At 43.1% G+C, this 21,641-nt stretch overlaps 1 protein-coding gene across 1 annotated transcript in view; it reads left to right on the top strand.

The window, feature by feature from the left end:
- The window catches only part of MTMR11 (myotubularin related protein 11), a 96,431-nt gene that overhangs the window by 22,860 nt on the left and 51,930 nt on the right, over nt 1–21,641 (top strand). Inside the window, exons 7-11 of the mRNA XM_073639419.1 lie at nt 9,867–10,008; nt 13,261–13,348; nt 13,434–13,522; nt 14,242–14,366; nt 20,723–20,795. Of these exons, the coding sequence (XP_073495520.1) occupies nt 9,867–10,008; nt 13,261–13,348; nt 13,434–13,522; nt 14,242–14,366; nt 20,723–20,795 (517 nt within the window). The remainder of the gene's footprint in view (nt 1–9,866; nt 10,009–13,260; nt 13,349–13,433; nt 13,523–14,241; nt 14,367–20,722; nt 20,796–21,641) is intronic.

The raw sequence follows: 21,641 nt of genomic DNA, 5'->3' as shown, positions 1-21,641 counted from the left end.
TGACTGCACCAGCAGAATAGTGAGTGCAGCTCTGGAGTATAATACAGGATGTAACTCAGGATCAGTAATGTAATGTATGTACACAGTGACTGCACCAGCAGAATAGTGAGTGCAGCTCTGGAGTATAATACAGGATGTAACTGAGGATCAGTAATGTAATGTATGTACACAGTTACTGCACCAGCAGAAGAGTGAGCGCAGCTCTGGAGTATAATACAGGATGTAACTCAGGATCAGTAATGTAATGTATGTACACAGTGACTGCACCAGCAGAATAGTGAGTGCAGCTCTGGAGTATAATACAGGATGTAACTGAGAATCAGTAATGTAATGTATGTACACAGTGACTGCACCAGCAGAATAGTGAGTGCAGCTCTGGGGTATAATACAGGATGTAACTCAGGATCAGTAATGTAATGTATGTACAGTGACTGCACCAGCAGAATAGTGAATGCAGCTCTGGGGTATAATACAGGATGTAACCTGGGATCAGTACAGGATCAGTAATGTAATGTATGTACACAGTGACTGCACCAGCAGAATAGTGAGTGCAGCTCTGGAGTATAATACAGGATGTAACCTGGGATCAGTACAGGATCAGTAATGTAATGTATGTACACAGTGACTCCACCAGCAGAATAGTGAGTGCAGCTCTGGAGTATAATACAGGATGTAACTCAGGATCAGTAATGTAATGTATGTACACAGTGACTGCACCAGCAGAATAGTGAGTGCAGCTCTGGGGTATAATACAGGATGTAACTCAGGATCAGTAATGTAATGTATGTACACAGTGACTGCACCAGCAGAATAGTGAGTGCAGCTCTGGAGTATAATACAGGATGTAACTCAGGATCAGTAATGTAATGTATGTACACAGTGACTGCACCAGCAGAATAGTGAGTGCAGCTCTGGAGTATAATACAGGATGTAACTCAGGATCAGTAATGTAATGTATGTACACAGTGACTGCACCAGAAGAATAGTGAGTGCAGCTCTGGGGTATAATACAGGATGTAACCTGGGATCAGTACAGGATCAGTAATGTAATGTATGTACACAGTGACTGCACCAGCAGAATAGTGAGTGCAGCTCTGGAGTATAATACAGGATGTAACCTGGGATCAGTACAGGACCAGTAATGTAATGTATGTACACAGTGACTGCACCAGCAGAATAGTGAGTGCAGCTCTGGGGTATAATACAGGATGTAACCTGGGATCAGTAATGTAATGTATGTACACAGTGACTGCACCAGCAGAATAGTGAGTGCAGCTCTGGAGTATAATACAAGATATAACTCAGGATCAGTATAGGATCAGTAATGTAATGTATGTACACAGTGACTGCACGAGCAGAATAGTGAGTGCAGCTCTGAAGTATAATACAAGATATAACTCAGGATCAGTACAGGATCAGTAATGTAATGTATGTACACAGTGACTGCACCAGCAGAATAGTGAGTGCAGCTCTGGAGTATAATACAGGATGTAACTCAGGATCAGTAATGTAATTTATGTAGACTGTGACTGCACAAGCAGAATAGTGAGCGCAGCTCTGGAGTATAATACATGATGTAACTCAGGATCAGTAATGTAATGTATGTACACAGTGACTGCACAGCAGAATAGTGAGTGCAACTCTGGAGTATAATACAGGATGTAACTCAGGATCAGTAATGTAATGAATGTACACTGTGACTGCACCAGCAGAATAGTGAGTGCAGCTCTGGAGTATAATACAGGATGTAACTCAGGATCAGTAATGTAATGTATGTACACAGTGACTGCACCAGCAGAATAGTGAGTGCAGCTCTGGAGTATAATACATGATGTAACTCAGGATCAGTAATGTAATGTATGTACACAGTGACTGCACGAGCAGAATAGTGAGTGCAGCTCTGAAGTATAATACAAGAAATAACTCAGGATCAGTACAGGATCAGTAATGTAATGTATGTACACAGTGACTGCACCAGCAGAATAGTGAGTGCAGCTCTGGAGTATAATACAGGATGTAACTCAGGATCAGTAATGTAATGTATGCACACAGTGACTCCACCAGCAGAATAGTGAGTGCAGCTCTGGAGTATAATACAGGATGTAACTCAGGATCAGTGCAGGATCAGTAATGTAATGTATGTGCACAGTGACTGCACCAGCAGAATAGTGAGTCCAGCTCTGGAGTATAATACATTATATAACTCAGGATCAGTCATGTAATGTATGTACACAGTGACTGCACGAGCAGAATAGTGAGTGCAGCTCCGAAGTATAATACAAGATATAACTCAGGATCAGTACAGGATCAGTAATGTAATGTATGTACACAGTGACTGCACCAGCAGAATAGTGAGTGCAGTTCTGGAGTATAATACAGGATGTAACTCAGGATCAGTAATGTAATGTATGTACACAGTGACTGCACCAGCAGAATAGTGAGTGCAGCTCTGGGGTATAATACAGGATGTAACTCAGGATCAGTAATGTAATGTATGTACACAGTGACTGCACCAGCAGAATAGTGAGTGCAGCTTTGGGGTATAATACAGGATGTAACTCAGGCTCAGTAATGTAATGTGTGTACACAGTGACTGCACGAGCAGAATAGTGAGTGCAGCTCTGAAGTATAATACAAGATATAACTCAGGATCAGTACAAGATCAGTAATGTATTGCATGTACACAGTGACTGCACCAGCAGAATAGTGAGTTCAGCTCTGGAGTATAATACAGGATGTAACTCAGGATCAGTAATGTAATGTATGTACACAGTGACTGCACCAGCAGAATAGTGAGTGCAGCTCTGGAGTATAATACAGGATGTAACTCAGGATCAGTAATGTAATGAATGTACTCAGTGACTGCACCAGCAGAATAGTGAGTGCAGCTCTGGAGTATAATACAGGATGTAACTCAGGATCAGTAATGTAATGTATGTACACTGTGACTGCACCAGCAGAATAGTGACCGCAGCTCTGGAGTATAATACAGGATGTAACTCAGGATCAGTAATGTAATGTATGTACACAGTGACTGCACCTGCAGAATAGTGAGTGCAGCTCTGGAGTATAATACATGATGTAACTCAGGATCAGTAATGTAATGTATGTACACAGTGACTGCACGAGCAGAATAGTGAGTGCAGCTCTGAAGTATAATACAAGATATAACTCAGGATCAGTACAGGATCAGTAATGTAATGTATGTACACAGTGACTGCACCAGCAGAATAGTGAGTGCAGCTCTGGAGTATAATACAGGATATAACTCAGGATCAGTACAGGATCAGTAATGTAATGTATGTACACTGTGACTGCACCAGCAGAATAGTGAGCGCAGCTCTGGAGTATAATACAGGATGTAACTCAGGATCAGTAATGTAATGTATGCACACAGTGACTGCACCAGCAGAATAGTGAGTGCAGCTCTGGAGTATCATACAGGATGTAACTCAGACTCAGTAATGTAATGTATGTACACAGTGACTGCACGAGCAGAATAGTGAGTGCAGCTCTGAAGTATAATACAAGATATAACTCAGGATCAATACAGGATCAGTAATGTAATGTATGTACATAGTGACTGCTCCAGCTGAATAGTGAGTGCAGCTCTGGGGTATTATACAGGATGTAACTCAGGCCCAGTAATGTAATGTATGTACACAGTGCCTGCACGAGCAGAATAGTGAGTGCAGCTCTGAAGTATAATACAAGATATAACTCAGGATCAGTACAAGATCAGTAATGTATTGCATGTACACAGTGACTGCACCACCAGAATAGTGAGTTCAGCTCTGGAGTATAATACAGGATGTAACTCAGGATCAGTAATGTAATGTATGTACACAGTGACTGCACCAGCAGAATAGTGAGTGCAGCTCTGGAGTATAATACAGGATGTAACTCAGGATCAGTACAGGATCAGTAATGTAATGTATGTGCACAGTGACTGCGCGAGCAGAATAGTGAGTGCAGCTCTGGAGTATAATACAGGATGTAACTCAGGATCAGTAATGTAATGTATGTACACAGTGACTGCACCAGCAGAATAGTGAGTGCAGCTCTGGGGTATAATACAGGATGTAACTCTGGATCAGTACAGGATCAGTAATGTAATGTATGTACACAGTGACTGCACCTGCAGAATAGTGAGTGCAGCTCTGGAGTATAATACAGGATGTAACTCAGGATCAGTACAGGATCAGTAATGTAATGTATGTACACAGTGACTGCACCAGCAGAATAGTGAGTGCAGCTCTGGAGTATAATACAGGATGTAACCTGGGATCAGTACAGGATCAGTAATGTAATGTATGTACACAGTGACTGCACCAGCAGAATAGTGAGTGCAGCTCTGGAGTATAATACAGGATATAACTCAGGATCAGTACAGGATCAGTAATGTAATGTATGTACACAGTGACTGCACCAGCAGAATAGTGAGCGCAGCTCTGGAGTATAATACAGGATGTAACTCAGGATCAGTAAGTAATGTATGTACACAGTGGCTGCACCAGTAGAATAGTGAGTGCAGCTCTGGAGTATAATACAGGATGTAACTCAGGATCAGTGCAGGATCAGTAATGTAATGTATGTACACAGTGACTGCACCAGCAGAATAGTGAGTGCAGCTCTGGAGTATAATACAGGATGTAACCTGGGATCAGTACAGGATCAGTAATGTAATGTATGTACACAGTGACTGCACCAGCAGAATAGTGAGTGCAGCTCTGGAATATAATACAGGATGTAACTCAGGATCAGTAATGTAATGTATGTACACAGTGACTGCACCAGCAGAATAGTGAGTGCAGCTCTGGAGTATAATACAGGATGTAACTCAGGATCAGTGCAGGATCAGTAATGTAATGTATGTACACAGTGACTGCACCAGCAGAATAGTGAGTGCAGCTCTGGAGTATAATACAGGATGTAACTGAGGATCAGTAATGTAATGTATGTACACAGTGACTGCACCAGCAGAATAGTGAGTGCAGCTCTGGAGTATAATACAGGATGTAACTCAGGATCAGTAATGTAATGTATGTACACAGTGACTGCACCAGCAGAATAGTGAGCGCAGCTCTGGAGTATAATACAGGATGTAACCTGGGATCAGTACAGGATCAGTAATGTAATGTATGTACACAGTGACTGCACCAGCAGAATAGTGAGTGCAGCTCTGGAGTATAATACAGGATGTAACTGAGGATCAGTAATGTAATGTATGTACACAGTTACTGCACCAGCAGAATAGTGAGCGCAGCTCTGGAGTATAATACAGGATGTAACTCAGGATCAGTAATGTAATGTATGTACACAGTGACTGCACCAGCAGAATAGTGAGTGCAGCTCTGGAGTATAATACAGGATGTAACTGAGGATCAGTAATGTAATGTATGTACACAGTGACTGCACCAGCAGAATAGTGAGTGCAGCTCTGGGGTATAATACAGGATGTAACTCAGGATCAGTAATGTAATGTATGTACAGTGACTGCACCAGCAGAATAGTGAATGCAGCTCTGGGGTATAATACAGGATGTAACCTGGGATCAGTACAGGATCAGTAATGTAATGTATGTACACAGTGACTGCACCAGCAGAATAGTGAGTGCAGCTCTGGAGTATAATACAGGATGTAACCTGGGATCAGTACAGGATCAGTAATGTAATGTATGTACACAGTGACTGCACCAGCAGAATAGTGAGTGCAGCTCTGGAGTATAATACAGGATGTAACTGAGGATCAGTAATGTAATGTATTTACACAGTGACTGCACCAGCAGAATAGTGAGTGCAGCTCTGGGGTATAATACAGGATGTAACTCAGGATCAGTAATGTAATGTATGTACACAGTGACTGCACCAGCAGAATAGTGAGTGCAGCTCTGGAGTATAATACAGGATGTAACTCAGGATCAGTAATGTAATGTATGTACACAGTGACTGCACCAGCAGAATAGTGAGTGCAGCTCTGGAGTATAATACAGGATGTAACTCAGGATCAGTAATGTAATGTATGTACACAGTGACTGCACCAGAAGAATAGTGAGTGCAGCTCTGGGGTATAATACAGGATGTAACCTGGGATCAGTACAGGATCAGTAATGTAATGTATGTACACAGTGACTGCACCAGCAGAATAGTGAGTGCAGCTCTGGAGTATAATACAGGATGTAACCTGGGATCAGTACAGGACCAGTAATGTAATGTATGTACACAGTGACTGCACCAGCAGAATAGTGAGTGCAGCTCTGGGGTATAATACAGGATGTAACCTGGGATCAGTAATGTAATGTATGTACACAGTGACTGCACCAGCAGAATAGTGAGTGCAGCTCTGGAGTATAATACAAAATATAACTCAGGATCAGTATAGGATCAGTAATGTAATGTATGTACACAGTGACTGCACGAGCAGAATAGTGAGTGCAGCTCTGAAGTATAATACAAGATATAACTCAGGATCAGTACAGGATCAGTAATGTAATGTATGTACACAGTGACTGCACCAGCAGAATAGTGAGTGCAGCTCTGGAGTATAATACAGGATGTAACTCAGGATCAGTAATGTAATTTATGTAGACTGTGACTGCACAAGCAGAATAGTGAGCGCAGCTCTGGAGTATAATACATGATGTAACTCAGGATCAGTAATGTAATGTATGTACACAGTGACAGCACCAGCAGAATAGTGAGTACAGCTCTGGGGTATAATACAGGATGTAACTCAGGATCAGTAATGTAATGTATGTACAGAGTGACTGCACCAGCAGAATAGTGAGTGCAGCTCTGGGGTATAATACAGGATGTAACTCAGGATCAGTACAGGATCAGTAATGTAATGTATGTACACAGTGACTCCACCAGCAGAATAGTGAGTGCAGCTCTGGAGTATAATACAGGATGAAACTCGGGATCAGTAATGTAATGTATGTACACAGTGGCTGCACCAGCAGAATAGTGAGTGCAGCTCTGGGGTATAATACAGGATGTAACTCAGGATCAGTAATGTAATGAATGTACACTGTGACTGCACCAGCAGAATAGTGAGTGCAGCTCTGGAGTATAATACAGGATGTAACTCAGGATCAGTAATGTAATGTATGTACACAGTGACTGCACCAGCAGAATAGTGAGTGCAGCTCTGGAGTATAATACATGATGTAACTCAGGATCAGTAATGTAATGTATGTACACAGTGACTGCACGAGCAGAATAGTGAGTGCAGCTCTGAAGTATAATACAAGAAATAACTCAGGATCAGTACAGGATCAGTAATGCAATGTATGTACACAGTGACTGCACCAGCAGAATAGTGAGTGCAGCTCTGGAGTATAATACAGGATGTAACTCAGGATCAGTAATGTAATGTATGCACACAGTGACTCCACCAGCAGAATAGTGAGTGCAGCTCTGGAGTATAATACAGGATGTAACTCAGGATCAGTGCAGGATCAGTAATGTAATGTATGTACACAGTGACTGCACCAGCAGAATAGTGAGTCCAGCTCTGGAGTATAATACATTATATAACTCAGGATCAGTCATGTAATGTATGTACACAGTGACTGCACGAGCAGAATAGTGAGTGCAGCTCCGAAGTATAATACAAGATATAACTCAGGATCAGTACAGGATCAGTAATGTAATGTATGTACACAGTGACTGCACCAGCAGAATAGTGAGTGCAGCTCTGGAGTATAATACAGGATGTAACTCAGGATCAGTAATGTAATGTATGTACACAGTGACTGCACCAGCAGAATAGTGAGTGCAGCTCTGGGGTATAATACAGGATGTAACTCAGGATCAGTAATGTAATGTATGTACACAGTGACTGCACCAGCAGAATAGTGAGTGCAGCTTTGGGGTATAATACAGGATGTAACTCAGGCTCAGTAATGTAATGTGTGTACACAGTGACTGCACGAGCAGAATAGTGAGTGCAGCTCTGAAGTATAATACAAGATATAACTCAGGATCAGTACAAGATCAGTAATGTAATGTATGTACACAGTGACTGCACCAGCAGAATAGTGAGTTCAGCTCTGGAGTATAATACAGGATGTAACTCAGGATCAGTAATGTAATGTATGTACACAGTGACTGCACCAGCAGAATAGTGAGTGCAGCTCTGGAGTATAATACAGGATGTAACTCAGGATCAGTAATGTAATGTATGTACACTGTGACTGCACCAGCAGAATAGTGACCGCAGCTCTGGAGTATAATACAGGATGTAACTCAGGATCAGTAATGTAATGTATGTACACAGTGACTGCACCTGCAGAATAGTGAGTGCAGCTCTGGAGTATAATACATGATGTAACTCAGGATCAGTAATGTAATGTATGTACACAGTGACTGCACGAGCAGAATAGTGAGTGCAGCTCTGAAGTATAATACAAGATATAACTCAGGATCAGTACAGGTTCAGTAATGTAATGTATGTACACAGTGACTGCACCAGCAGAATAGTGAGTGCAGCTCTGGAGTATAATACAGGATGTAACTCAGGATCAGTACAGGATCAGTAATGTAATGTATGTACACTGTGACTGCACCAGCAGAATAGTGAGCGCAGCTCTGGAGTATAATACAGGATGTAACTCAGGATCAGTAATGTAATGTATGTACACAGTGACTGCACCAGCAGAATAGTGAGTGCAGCTCTGGAGTATCATACAGGATGTAACTCAGACTCAGTAATGTAATGTATGTACACAGTGACTGCACGAGCAGAATAGTGAGTGCAGCTCTGAAGTATAATACAAGATATAACTCAGGATCAGTACAGGATCAGTAATGTAATGTATGTACATAGTGACTGCTCCAGCTGAATAGTGAGTGCAGCTCTGGGGTATTATACAGGATGTAACTCAGGCCCAGTAATGTAATGTATATACACAGTGCCTGCACGAGCAGAATAGTGAGTGCAGCTCTGAAGTATAATACAAGATATAACTCAGGATCAGTATAAGATCAGTAATGTATTGCATGTACACAGTGACTGCACCACCAGAATAGTGAGTTCAGCTCTGGAGTATAATACAGGATGTAACTCAGGATCAGTAATGTAATGTATGTACACAGTGACTGCACCAGAAGAATAGTGAGTGCAGCTCTGGAGTATAATACAGGATGTAACTCAGGATCAGTACAGGATCAGTAATGTAATGTATGTGCACAGTGACTGCGCGAGCAGAATAGTGAGTGCAGCTCTGGAGTATAATACAGGATGTAACTCAGGATCAGTAATGTAATGTATGTACACAGTGACTGCACCAGCAGAATAGTGAGTGCAGCTCTGGGGTATAATACAGGATGTAACTCTGGATCAGTACAGGATCAGTAATGTAATGTATGTACACAGTGACTGCACCAGCAGAATAGTGAGTGCAGCTCTGGAGTATAATACAGGATGTAACTCAGGATCAGTACAGGATCAGTAATGTAATGTATGCACACAGTGACTGCACCAGCAGAATAGTGAGTGCAGCTCTGGGGTATAATACAGGATGTAACTCAGGATCAGTACAGGATCAGTAATGTAATGTATGCACACAGTGACTGCGCGAGCAGAATAGTGAGTGCAGCTCTGGAGTATAATACAGGATGTAACTCAGGATCAGTAATGTAATGTATGTACACAGTGACTGCACCAGTAGAATAGTGAGTGCAGCTCTGGAGTATAATACATGATGTAACTCAGGATCAGTAATGTAATGTATGTACACAGTGACTGCACCAGTAGAATAGTGAGTGCAGCTCTGGAGTATAATACAGGATGTAACTCTGAATTGCTACACGATGGTATAATGCCCTTAAAGCATTACTGATTAGGTGTATTGGCTTTCTTAGATAAGAGGGAAACTACGACACTCATGGACTATCCTACATGTTTATTTGAGTCAGCTGCAGACTGGGAGAATGAAATTGAGAGGTTGGGAGCGACTGCCTGGAGAGTGACCCCTATAAATGAGCGCTGTGACACCTGCACCAGGTACAGTGACTAGAAGCAATAGAAGAAGCTTTCATTACCTACTAATGTTTAGTAATGTTCTTTTTGTACCTTCAAGGACCAAAACATGTGAATGTACCCTAACCCCAGTACAGTAGTTCCTAATGCAAATCCATAAAGTGAAAGTTTTTTTTTTTTACTCACAAACATTTCCTATATCGGGATGTGTTACCTCATTGTCATCTGACTTTGTCGGGAATACTTTTAGGAATACTTTTGACTAACTCTGGTTCATTCTAGGACGTATCATCATCTAATATGGCAGTATTTCAGTATTTTCCAGCACAAGTTATTCTTATGGTCTCACCCTAAATGTACTTAACAGAATCAAAACCCATAATTACCAAACCAGAACCAGGCCAAGCTTCAGGAACGCTCTCTAGATAGCGGTTCAGGGCTAAACAGTCTGCTTGATATACATACACTAGGTGGGCCTGGCATTTAGTTTGTGAGACTCTTGAGCCAGTTCTCCCTTTTTGGGTTTTCGAATGAAGAAGTAATTATGGAGATCGGTTGGCTCCACCAATGAGGATCTCCGCTCCTCCACACTCTTCAGAGGAGCCATGGTGTCTCATTCGGTCACCATAGATTGAGACACCATGTTAGGCCGAGCTCATACAGACATATTTCACGGCCCATACTCAGACAGCAATTACCAAACTCACAGCGGGTCTCCCAACCCAAAGTTACAGCCTTATCTGTGTCTATGACACCTTACATTCGGGTCAGGAGACCAGCGGTCAGTCAGGACATTGCGGTCCATATATACAGACTGTAAAATATACCCATGTGAACCGGGCCTAACAGAGATAAAAATTACTATCTACGGCTCAGCTCACGTCTCGCTATGTGAACACGTTCAGAGGCAGGAAGGCTCATGCTGTAAAAGCCAAACACAGCCATAGGCCACTATTTACTGGACAGATACAGTGGCTTGCGAAACTATAACCCCCCTTTCCTTGGCATTTTTCATGCTTTGCTACCTCATACCCTTTAATTTCACTGGTTTTTGAGGGTTTGCATCAGTTCATGTAAAGAACGTGCCGACAACTATGAACATTTGGTTTTCTTTTTATTGTGAAGTAAGCAACAAATCGGACAAAATAACTAAAACTTCAGTGCGCATAACTATTCACACCCCTAAAGTCAGTACTTTGTAGATCCTCCTTTTGCGGCAACTAGAGCTGCAAGTCGCTCTGGATAAGTCTCTATGAGCTTTCCACATCTTGCAACTGGGATTTTTGCCCATTCCTCAAGGCAAAACTGCTCCAGCTCTTTCAAGTTAGACATTTCCTCTGGTGAACAGCAATCTTCAAGTCTGACCACAGATTCTCCACTGGATTAAGGTCTGGGCTGTGACTCGACCACTGCAAAACATTTACACGTTTCCCCTGACACCACTTGAGTGTTGCTTTAGCAGTATGTTTTGGGTCATTGTCTTGTTGGAAGGTGAACCTCCACCCCTGTCTCAAATCACTGATAGACTGAAAAAGTTTTGCTCAAGAAAATCTCTGTATTTTGCACCATCCATCTTCCCCTAGACTCAGACCATTTTCTCAGTCCCTGCTGCCGAAAAACATGTTTGTAGATTTCCTTGGTCTTCATGGTGTTGTTTGTAGATCTCCTTGGTCTTCATGGTGTTGTTTGTAGATCTCCTTGGTCTTCATGGTGTCGTTTGTAGATCTCCTTGGTCTTCATGGTGTTGTTTGGAGATCTCCTTGGTCTTCATGGTGTTGTTTGGAGATCTCCTTGGTCTTCATGGTGTTGTTTGGAGATCTCCTTGGTCTTCATGGTGTTGTTTGGAGATCTCCTTGGTCTTCATGGTGTTGTTTGGAGATCTCCTTGGTCTTCATGGTGTTGTTTGGAGATCTCCTTGGTCTTCATGGTGTTGTTTGGAGATCTCCTTGGTCTTCATGGTGTTGTTTGGAGATCTCCTTGGTCTTCATGGTGTTGTTTGGAGATCCCCTTGGTCTTCATGGTGTTGTTTGGAGATCTCCTTGGTCTTCATGGTGTTTGGTTGGTGGTGCCTCTTGTTAATGGTGTTGCAGCCTCTGTGGCCTTTCAGTAAAGGTAAAGTGTATATACTGACAGACGTGTGACATTAGATTGCACACAGGAGGACGTCCTGTCACTAAGCATGGGACTTATGAAGGGAATTGCTTGCACCAGAAATATTTAGGGGTTTCATAGCAAAAGGGGTGAATACATATGCACGTGCCAATTTTGATTAATTTTATCCCATAAATGTAATTTATACCTATATTTTTCTCACTTCACCAACTTGAACTATTCAGTGCTGATGCATCACACACTAATCTGATTACAAAAATATTTACACACCGGGAATAATGTAACAAAATAGGTAAAAAGTCAAGGGGGGTGAATACCTTTGCAAGCCACTGTACTTAAAGGGTGTCTAAAGGAAAACAATGAGACTCCACTACTAGGCACAACACAGGACAATATAAGTCTTAAAGGGGTTGTCCAGAAGACAGTACAAGAAACGTCACCTGTTCAAATACCTGCCGCTCCCGTGCTCACTGCTGGTTCTTACCAGCTTTGGTCATCACATGCCATATATCCACGTGAGCCAATCGCTGCGCCTCACTGGTCTCGTGCCGTGCAAGCAATCATCACCAGTGATCGGCTGCAGCATTCACATGGACGTACGGCCCCTGGAAGACCAGGAGATAGCACTGGAGAGCGGGGAATCGATCAGGTGAGTACGGGGTATTTTATTATTTTTATCGCATTGTCGGTTCTTAGCCAACTGTTTTTTTTCAGATCCACGACATTCCCTTTAAGATGCCCAGACAGAATAGATGGAAGTCAGCTAATAACAATACTGGCAGGACAATCTATCTGTCCATCATCCCTGAGATAAGTTGTTAGGATATATGAAAGAAAAAAAAAAAAGATTGAACATGTCGAATTACGATATGCCCAGGCCTTTCTTCCCACAGAGAGAGAAAAAGAGGATAAATACTTGGTTGTACTTGCCATCCATTATTATTTTGCCTCCACAGTCCATAAAACTGGCCACTTTGGGGGCATTCCTGGGTGGGACTTAATAGTCACAAATTTCCTGGTGTAAATGATGGTATTTTGAGGCGTATGGCCGCCTTTAGCTTGTACATCCCCAGATTAGGCCCATAGGACTTTCTCTGATGCAGGAATGTGCCATTATTTTGGAATTGGGTCTTAATGTTCCTCCTTTTTTTTGTACTTTTTCAGCCTTTCCAAATTCTTTGTGGTCCCTTCCAAGCTGCTGGACAACGACTTGAAGAAAACGTTTGCCCACTTTCAGCAGAGACGCATTCCTGTGAGTATGGGTCGAGCCCTGATATACAGTAATAAGCCATGATCCCACAGCAGCTCTAACACCGTGGTGCCATCTTGTGTCGTAGAGGTGGTCGTGGCACCACCCGGGAGGAAGTGATCTACTGAGATCAGCTGGGATTCAGACCAATACGGACCCTAATAAAGATGACCTGAGGTAAGCGGAACAGAGGCCTACCTGCTCGGATACGTTGCTGGTCTCATATTCAATATTGTCTAAAAGAGAAAAAATATTCTTGAAATTTTCTGACAGAAATAATCATTATAAAGTTAAAGTATTATAAAGACCAATTACGAAATTACGGTAGTTTGAGGGGGCGCTGTTGCATTGGAGTCTATGTAAATGATTTGCTGCCGCTGCTGGTGATAAGTGGTACTGCAGGTGGGAAAGACTTTTCACACCACCAGCAGAATGGTGAGTCCAGCTCTGGAAGAAAGAAACTTCTGAAAATTGCTACGGTATCACGTGTCTTACTTATGCACCCTACGTTCTGAGCACAGATGATATAATACATAATGGCATCCCTTTAGGTAGTCACACTTTTGGCTATTCCTCTTTATAGGGCTAATTACTTCATGGCTGATCACTAGAGAGCACATCACACTGGACTCTTACTCACTGAGCCTCCTGTAAGGCGATCCTCCCTGTACACTGTCATTCTCCGGTTACATGACCTCCGGTCCTGAGATTTCTTTGACTCTCCGTGTCTCCTGGTCTTTGGTTACTTCTCTTTGTCTCTGTTTTCCTCTGTGTCATTTTATACGTGAAGCCACAACGCGGCAGGTCGGGGCTTTTTTTTCTCTGTAACAGAATTCGGGGCTTTGTACGAGAGTTAATCCGCTAACTGGTCACTAATTATTGATTTGCTTTTCCAGGACGATCAGATCCCTGTTATTCGGCAGCCAACCACAGTGCGTGATTATCGACACCAGCGAGGAGCTGCCGTCTGTAGCCGACATCCAGGTCTCCTTCCTCAAGCTGCGTGCCTTGTGTTGTAGCGGTAAGATCCTCGCCCTACGTTAAGCTTTGCCATTTTCAGATCTGCCGGAGAAGTAATTTTTTTTTTACTTACATGCGTGTAATTTGGTCTAAAAATTATTTTTGCAATTGGGTTTCATTAAAAATGTTGCACCGTGTGAATTTTACAGGCCCTTCCCTTCCTCAGACATTGCAGGCTGCAGAATGACTGAACAGAGAATCCAACAGCGAGCTCGTTCTGACAGTTTGCAACTTTTCTGAGTTCCTGACTTGTGACCACATCAAAGTTGAGTAAAGTTGAGCTGTTTAGAAAATGACAGGAAAAAAAAGGAGTTGCAAACTCTCCCTGCAGAATAAATGAGCTCACTTATAGAAATTCAGTCACCTCATTCTGCAGCTGGCAATGTACAGGTTTACCCTAAGTGTGTTAAAATTTTATTTGACAAAAAACGTGTTTTTTGTTTGATAGCGAGTACTTCCACCAGCTCAGGGGCACGGCTATGGGAAGGCCATGTGCTCCTTCCTATGCCAGTCTGCTCCTGGGCTGGTGGGAGGAAAATATTGTCTTTGGCGACTCCCCTATTTGTCCTATTGACAAGGTAATAATATGGTTACGATACATAGATGACATATTTGTCATCTGGAAAGGGGATACGTCTGAATTTGGCAACTTTGTTCAACAATTGAACCACAACGATCTAGGACTCTGTTTTACTTTTGAGGCCAATGCTAAAACTCTTCCTTTTTTGGATATTTTGATACACAACAGAGACGAGGAGATTGTTACACAAACATATCGACGGCAACCAACTCTCTCCTGAGGTGGGAGAGCCGTCATCCGCTTCCCCTCAGGAGAGGTATATCTGAGAATCCATCGGAATTGTTCATCAGAAGGATTATTTAATGAACAAGCAAATGACCTTCAAAAAAGATTTGAGGAAAGGGGATATCCAAAGAAGGTCCTGAGGGAGGCCTACAACCGTGGAAAGGAGACAGCTCTTGGTTTCCACTCCAAGGAAACAAACAAATGGAAGTCTCAGGTTTATCACTAGGTATTCCAATGGAGCCAGTGAGATAAAAACTATTTTAAATAAACACTGGCCGATTCTCCTAATGGATGACGATATGAAAACTTCAATCTCCCCGTTTCCACAGATAACCTACAAAAAAGGAGACAGATTGGTCCACAGCCATTTCCAGCCCAAAAAAAAATCGCCTGCCTCTTCGTGGCTTTGTACTCAGAGAAAAGGATGTTTTAAATGCGGTGACTGTACAGCGTGCAAAGCTATTCTCGTAACCAAACAATTCTCAAGCAATGTCACACAAAAAGCGTACTCGATTAGACATTGCGTCAATTGCCGCAGCAAAGGTATTATCTATAAGGCCGCATCGAGTACATTGGAAAGACCAAAAGAGAATTCCGTAGAAGAATAGGCGAGCACATACGGGACACCATTAATAAAAAAGACACACCAGTAGCAAATCATTTAAATCATGTACATCAAGGCAGCATAAACAAAATAAAATTCATTGGGATAGACAAAATTAATCCCCACATCAAGGGGGGGGGTGACTGGGACAAACGTATTTTACAAAAAGAGGCACAGTGGATTTTTAAATTAAAAACTGTGCATCCAACAGGTCTCAACGAGCAGTTATCCTTTGCCCCTTTCCTTTAGGAATAGTGATAACTAAGGGACAGTTAGTTTAGGGACAGCGGACGTTGAGTGGGGGCGCCATTTGCGCAGGTTTTTAGGGTGCCAACCTCCGCTTTAGGTAGGGCACAGCTAGTATAGCCTGTTAGTAGGGATTCTATAGCCCCTCCATATGCCATCTTAAGTGCCTCCAACTACAGTGCCTACAAGTAGTATTCAACCCCCTGCAGATTTAGCTGGTTTGATAAGATGCAAATAAGTTAGAGCCTTCAAACTGCAAGCGAGAGTAGGTTTTATGAACAGAAGCATAAATCTTACAAACCAAAAAGTTATGTTGCTCAGTTGAATTTTATTAAATTTTAAACATAAAAGTGTGGGTCAATTATTATACAACCCCTATGTTTAATATTTTGTGGAATAACCCTTGTTTGCAATTACAGCTAATAATCGTCTTTTATAAGACCTGATCAGGCCGGCACAGGTCTGTGGAGTTTTCTTGGCCCACTCCTCCATGCAGATCTTCTCCAAGTTATCTAGGTTATTTGGGTGTCTCATGTGGACTTTATTCTTGAGCTCCTTCCACAAGTTTTCAATTGGGTTAAGGTCAGGAGACTGACTAGGCCACTCCAACACCTTGACTTTTTCCCTCTTGAACCAGGCCTTGGTTTTCTTGGCTGTGTGCTTTGGGTCGTTGTCTTGTTGGAAGATGAAATTACGACCCATCTTAAGATCCTTGATGGAGGAGCGGAGGTTCTTGGCCAAAATATCCAGGTAGGCCGTGCTATCCATCTTCCCATGGATGCGGACCAGATGGCCAGGCCCCTTGGCTGAGAAACAGCCCCACAGCATGATGCTGCCACCACCATGCTTGACTGTAGGGATGGTATTCTTGGGGTCGTATGCAGTGCCATCCAGTCTCCAAACGTCACGTGTGTGGTTGGCACCAAAGATCTCGATCTTGGTCTCATCAGACCATAGAACCTTGAACCAGTCTGTCTCAGAGTCCTCCAAGTGATCATGAGCAAACTGTAGACGAGCCTTGACATGACGCTTTGAAAGTAAAGGTACCTTACGGGCTCGTCTGGAACGGAGACCATTGCGGTGGAGTACGTTACTTATGGTATTGACTGAAACCAATGTCCCCACTGCCATGAGATCTTCCCGGAGCTCCTTCCTTGTTGTCCTTGGGTTAGCCTTGAGTCTTCGGACAAGCCTGGCCTCGGCACGGGAGGACACTTTCAAAGGCTGTCCAGGCCGTGGAAGGCTAACAGTAGTTCCATAAGCCTTCCACTTACGGATGATGCTCCCAACAGTGGAGACAGGTAGGCCCAACTCCTTGGAAAGGGTTTTGTACCCCTTGCCAGCCTTGCGACCCTCCACGATCTTGTCTCTGATGGCCTTGGAATGCTCCTTTGTCTTTCCCATGTTGACCATGTCTGAGTGCTGCTCACAAGTTTGGGGAGGGTCTAAAATAGTCAGAAAAGGCTGGCAAAAGAGATCTTTAATCCACACATGTGAAGCTCATTATTCTTGGTGCCTGAACTACTTCTTAATACTTTAGGGGGACCAAACAGAATTCTTGTGGTTTGAGGGGTTGAATAATAAATGACACTCTGAATTAACTTTTAACGTTTTAAAAAAAAACAAACAAAAACAATATTTGCTGCAGTGCATTTCCCACTTCCAGGCTGATCTACAGTACAAATGTCACAATGCCAAGTTAATTCCGCATGTGTCAACCAGCTAAATCTGCAGGGGGTTGAATACTACTTGTAGGCACTGTATGTCAACAAGTGATTATAGCACCACCACTGTTCCCATAAAACCCCATTAATGGCACCGCATTGACCAGTGACCGTGGGCCCCTTTATCTTTATTACAGCCTTAATTTGTCCAGACTCTGCCTAAGATTTTTCTGCATATTTTACTTCCCAACAACCAAAAAAGTCATTGCCAAAATATTTGTGCCTGAGAGGTATAATCTAGCTAAATGCTATTTGATGGGTGTGACCAATGGTTACATTATTGGGTACCTAGGTCACTAGGCTGACCGGTTTGTTTTTTGGCCTTAGGGTGACACTGAGGTCAGCCTTTCTGCGCTTTGGCAGCGTGATGGCTGGCGGTGCTGTGTTCTTGCAGGAGTATGGTATACTCCCACTATTCTCCGGCGGATGCACACTCAGTTTCCCGGACGGTGGAATGCAAGCACCGGAAGTTCCACCATGCCGGAAGTGCGTTTACAAGCTGGCGATGCGGTCCAGAGCCCGGATCCGTCTCACCCGCTGTGGGCGGAGCTCTATTTAAAACAACACACACGGTGATCTTATTAGGCGGCAAGCGTTTGATCAATTGATGCGGTCTGTTTGTGGCAGACCCCAAATATTTCTCCCCTGACGAGTCGATACCCGACGAAACGCGTTGGAAGTATGAGTTGAAGACAATTTTTTTCCCCACTAGCCATTCCTATATATGGACAGAGGATTTACCAGGAGTGATCCCTGAATGATTGTGGCAAAAAAAGGGGTGAGATTGTTGCATTTATTATTTCACTAAGTAATACTTGTCTGCACCGAGGTAGTACAGTGTGATGCCTGGTGCCATATTGTAAGACGGTATGTTATTTTTATAAGCGTGCATCATGGTATGACAGTAACCTGCCGGTAAAGCAAGCTATTCAGGCAACTGTTTTTTATCATTGGATGTGATTATACACAGCTTACATCCAATACATATCCAGGCTGCTGCTTTGTATGGTACTATATGTCTACGTGTATTCAGCCACACTTCTGTGTTGGGACGTCTGGAGGTTTTGTACTATTTTGATCTGTGATTGTGAGAGACAAATAGAAGATGCAAGTTTTTTATACACTTATATATGTGTGTCCTTTTCCCTTTAATGTACAATACTACTGGCAGCAACTCAAACATTGAGATTTTATAGGGAAAGTACCACAAGGCATATACCATACTAAAAGAGAAGGTGTTGCTAGTCGCCATTTGATTTTGAAAAAAGTGGTCAACATACAGGCACCTCTATATAGATCCCTGCTGGATACAGGGGCTATTTTGCACCACGTGTGTGAGCACTATTTTTTGCATTTTTTTGTACTCAAAAAGTTTTTAAAGATATTCATTAAAAGTTATCTTTTAACGTTTTATATATAGTTTGTACCAAACGCTACTTTCCCCAATGTACAGGGAAGCGAAAGAGCCTTTACGGTGCTACATTTTTAAGGGAATAAAAAGATTTTTTAGCCCAAAAAACATGCATTTAGGTAAAAATAAATGTCTCTGAAGGTGTCCATATGCTTTATCTGTTGCCCAGTTTACATGAACGTCCATAATGCAATCCCGAGCTAACGAGAAACAATACAGTAAGAGGAGAGCATTGTCAAAGCTTCCTTTTCAGCCTGTATTGATCGGTCATGGGAGAGTTATTGCACTTTAATTGATCCAGAGGAAGTCGAAACAAAAGAGATCTTTGCTGAGGGATCAGCGTCCATTAAAAGGACTATGAAAAAATTGATCTATATTTAGTCTGTGGGTTAAACAGATATTAATAATGAATATTTCGGCAAACGGCTGAAGTATATAGCATAGCATGTGCCGGATACTTAAAGAGGCAGCGGCCCCTCTAATTACTAATGTTACCAGTGGTGCCACGAACATTCCCAGTTTACATGGTAAAGATTTGTAGACCACGTCAGTAGTCTGTGGCCGTGGGCCAGGAGCCTTGCGAAACCTCTTCCTACTGGTATCCCTCTTCTGATTAGTAGGCCCACTATCACTCCCATGGTCATAAATTTCACCATCGTCACTTTGGTAGGTACTTTCTCCTGTGCTCTTCGTTCACCCAGCTGAGCTATTTAGCAGACAGGTGGTAGGGAAGTGACAAGGACCTGCGTACATTGCCTGCTTAGAAAACTGGTTGTCATGTCCAAGGGGATAGTCAGCGTCTCTAACTACAACACTGGGCCGCCGGCGACATCTCAGTGCCGTCGCTCACCTCCTGATGCGGAAGGTAAAGCTGCAGGATACCAGGAGAATTGACAACCACATTTTTGAGAAGGCAATGCACTCGGCAGTATTTATCACTCATATTAATAGCGTGGCTTCTGCGCCTTCCTTTACGTAAAGCCGAAATACCAAATTCAACCCATGGACAGATGTGGTGCTGTTTTTGGAATAGAGCAACCACATTTTCACAATCCATTAATGGCAAAGATTGGGGTCAAACCATAAGTATGACACAAATGTTTCCATCAATTTTTTCCCCCTTTAGGTTCCATTCTGGGGCCTCATATTGCCCCCTAGGGACCAAAACAGATGAAAAAGCTTCATATGGGACTAGAGTTGCCAGCCAAAATATGGGATATTTGTAGCACTAATAACAAAGAGTACGATCATTTGGAGAGAGAGGCATTAAATACTTTTTACAGATGAGTAAAAAGATTTGCAGAAGCCACTTCCGACCTCAGGTCCAGTCCTCTGTTGTAGCAACACTTCACTTATGTGGGTTTCGTCAGCCCAACACCTCCTGGGCACCAATGTTGCTTTCTCTGCGGTGTGGCGTAAGACACTGCGGAGCCAAGGCCAGGGGTGGCCAGAGATGCTGACCACAGGAGTAACAACCCGCTGCAACAGAGGACCAGAAATGGGTTCTGCAAATCTTTTTTTCTCGTTTCTAGTATTCACCAAAGTCATTGTAAAATGCTTCTTCCAGATACTGCCACACCCGTGCCGAATGAGAAATGGCTGTCAAATCTGGAAGGAACTCGCTGGTTGGACCACGTCAGGTATGTAGATCCCCTTGTAAGGTGGCTACTAAATTTTCAGTTGGCGTGTGAAATGTGCCATAGCATTACAAGTCTATCCATCTGATATATGTTACCTGTAAAGACAGAGGTTTCTGGAAAGTCCTGATGATGAGGGCACCTACCATGTGCAACTTGTAAGAAGTCACCAGGGATATATGACCTTGGCCCGGGTGTGACTGCTATGTCTGCCCTTCTTGAACAGATTGGACTCTGGCCAGCCATACACTTAAAGCCAGGGCTATCCTCACGAGTAGTCACACGCTTGGGTTGTTTGGTGGCTATCATGTAGGGCGTTCAGCTGTGGTCATTACCAAGACTCTGCATGGGCAAATAGTCATACATGGTGGGCCAGGGACTGATGGCGGTAGACCCGCGAGTGAGCAGAACGCTTGTCTTGGCAGAACATCCTGTGCGTTGGACAGCGCAGTGCTAAATACTGGCTGTGTAAGATGGAAAGGTGCCTCCGAGTGCCAAGGTGGATGAGAAGGGAGGATGTACAGACGCTCCAATAAATAGAAATACCACATGGCTCTGGGCTTATAAAGACCTAGCAATCGTGTCTGAGATTAGCGCTACTCTAAAAGACGCCCTGTCCTGTCACAGAAACCTGCAGAAGAGCATGGTCCGCCTGCCCTCATCCCTCACAGTAAGATAACACTGCTGTGGGTGCACATACCAGTCTAATATGTCCTGGAACTTTCCACATTTTCATGGTCTGTAACTTGTCATGCACGCTTTTTCATTGAGCACCTGATCAGTATTCTGCCAGTACTATAGGAGCTCCCTCACAGAATATATTGCTCCTGCCATTGTCCAATGACTTGC

Source organism: Phyllobates terribilis, unplaced genomic scaffold (assembly GCF_046119375.1).
Source record: "Phyllobates terribilis strain yellow unplaced genomic scaffold, ASM4611937v1 Scaffold_7__3_contigs__length_470593459, whole genome shotgun sequence".
In the NCBI taxonomy this organism is placed as follows: domain Eukaryota; kingdom Metazoa; phylum Chordata; class Amphibia; order Anura; family Dendrobatidae; genus Phyllobates; species Phyllobates terribilis.
This window is presented reverse-complemented; position numbering and strand designations above follow the sequence as displayed.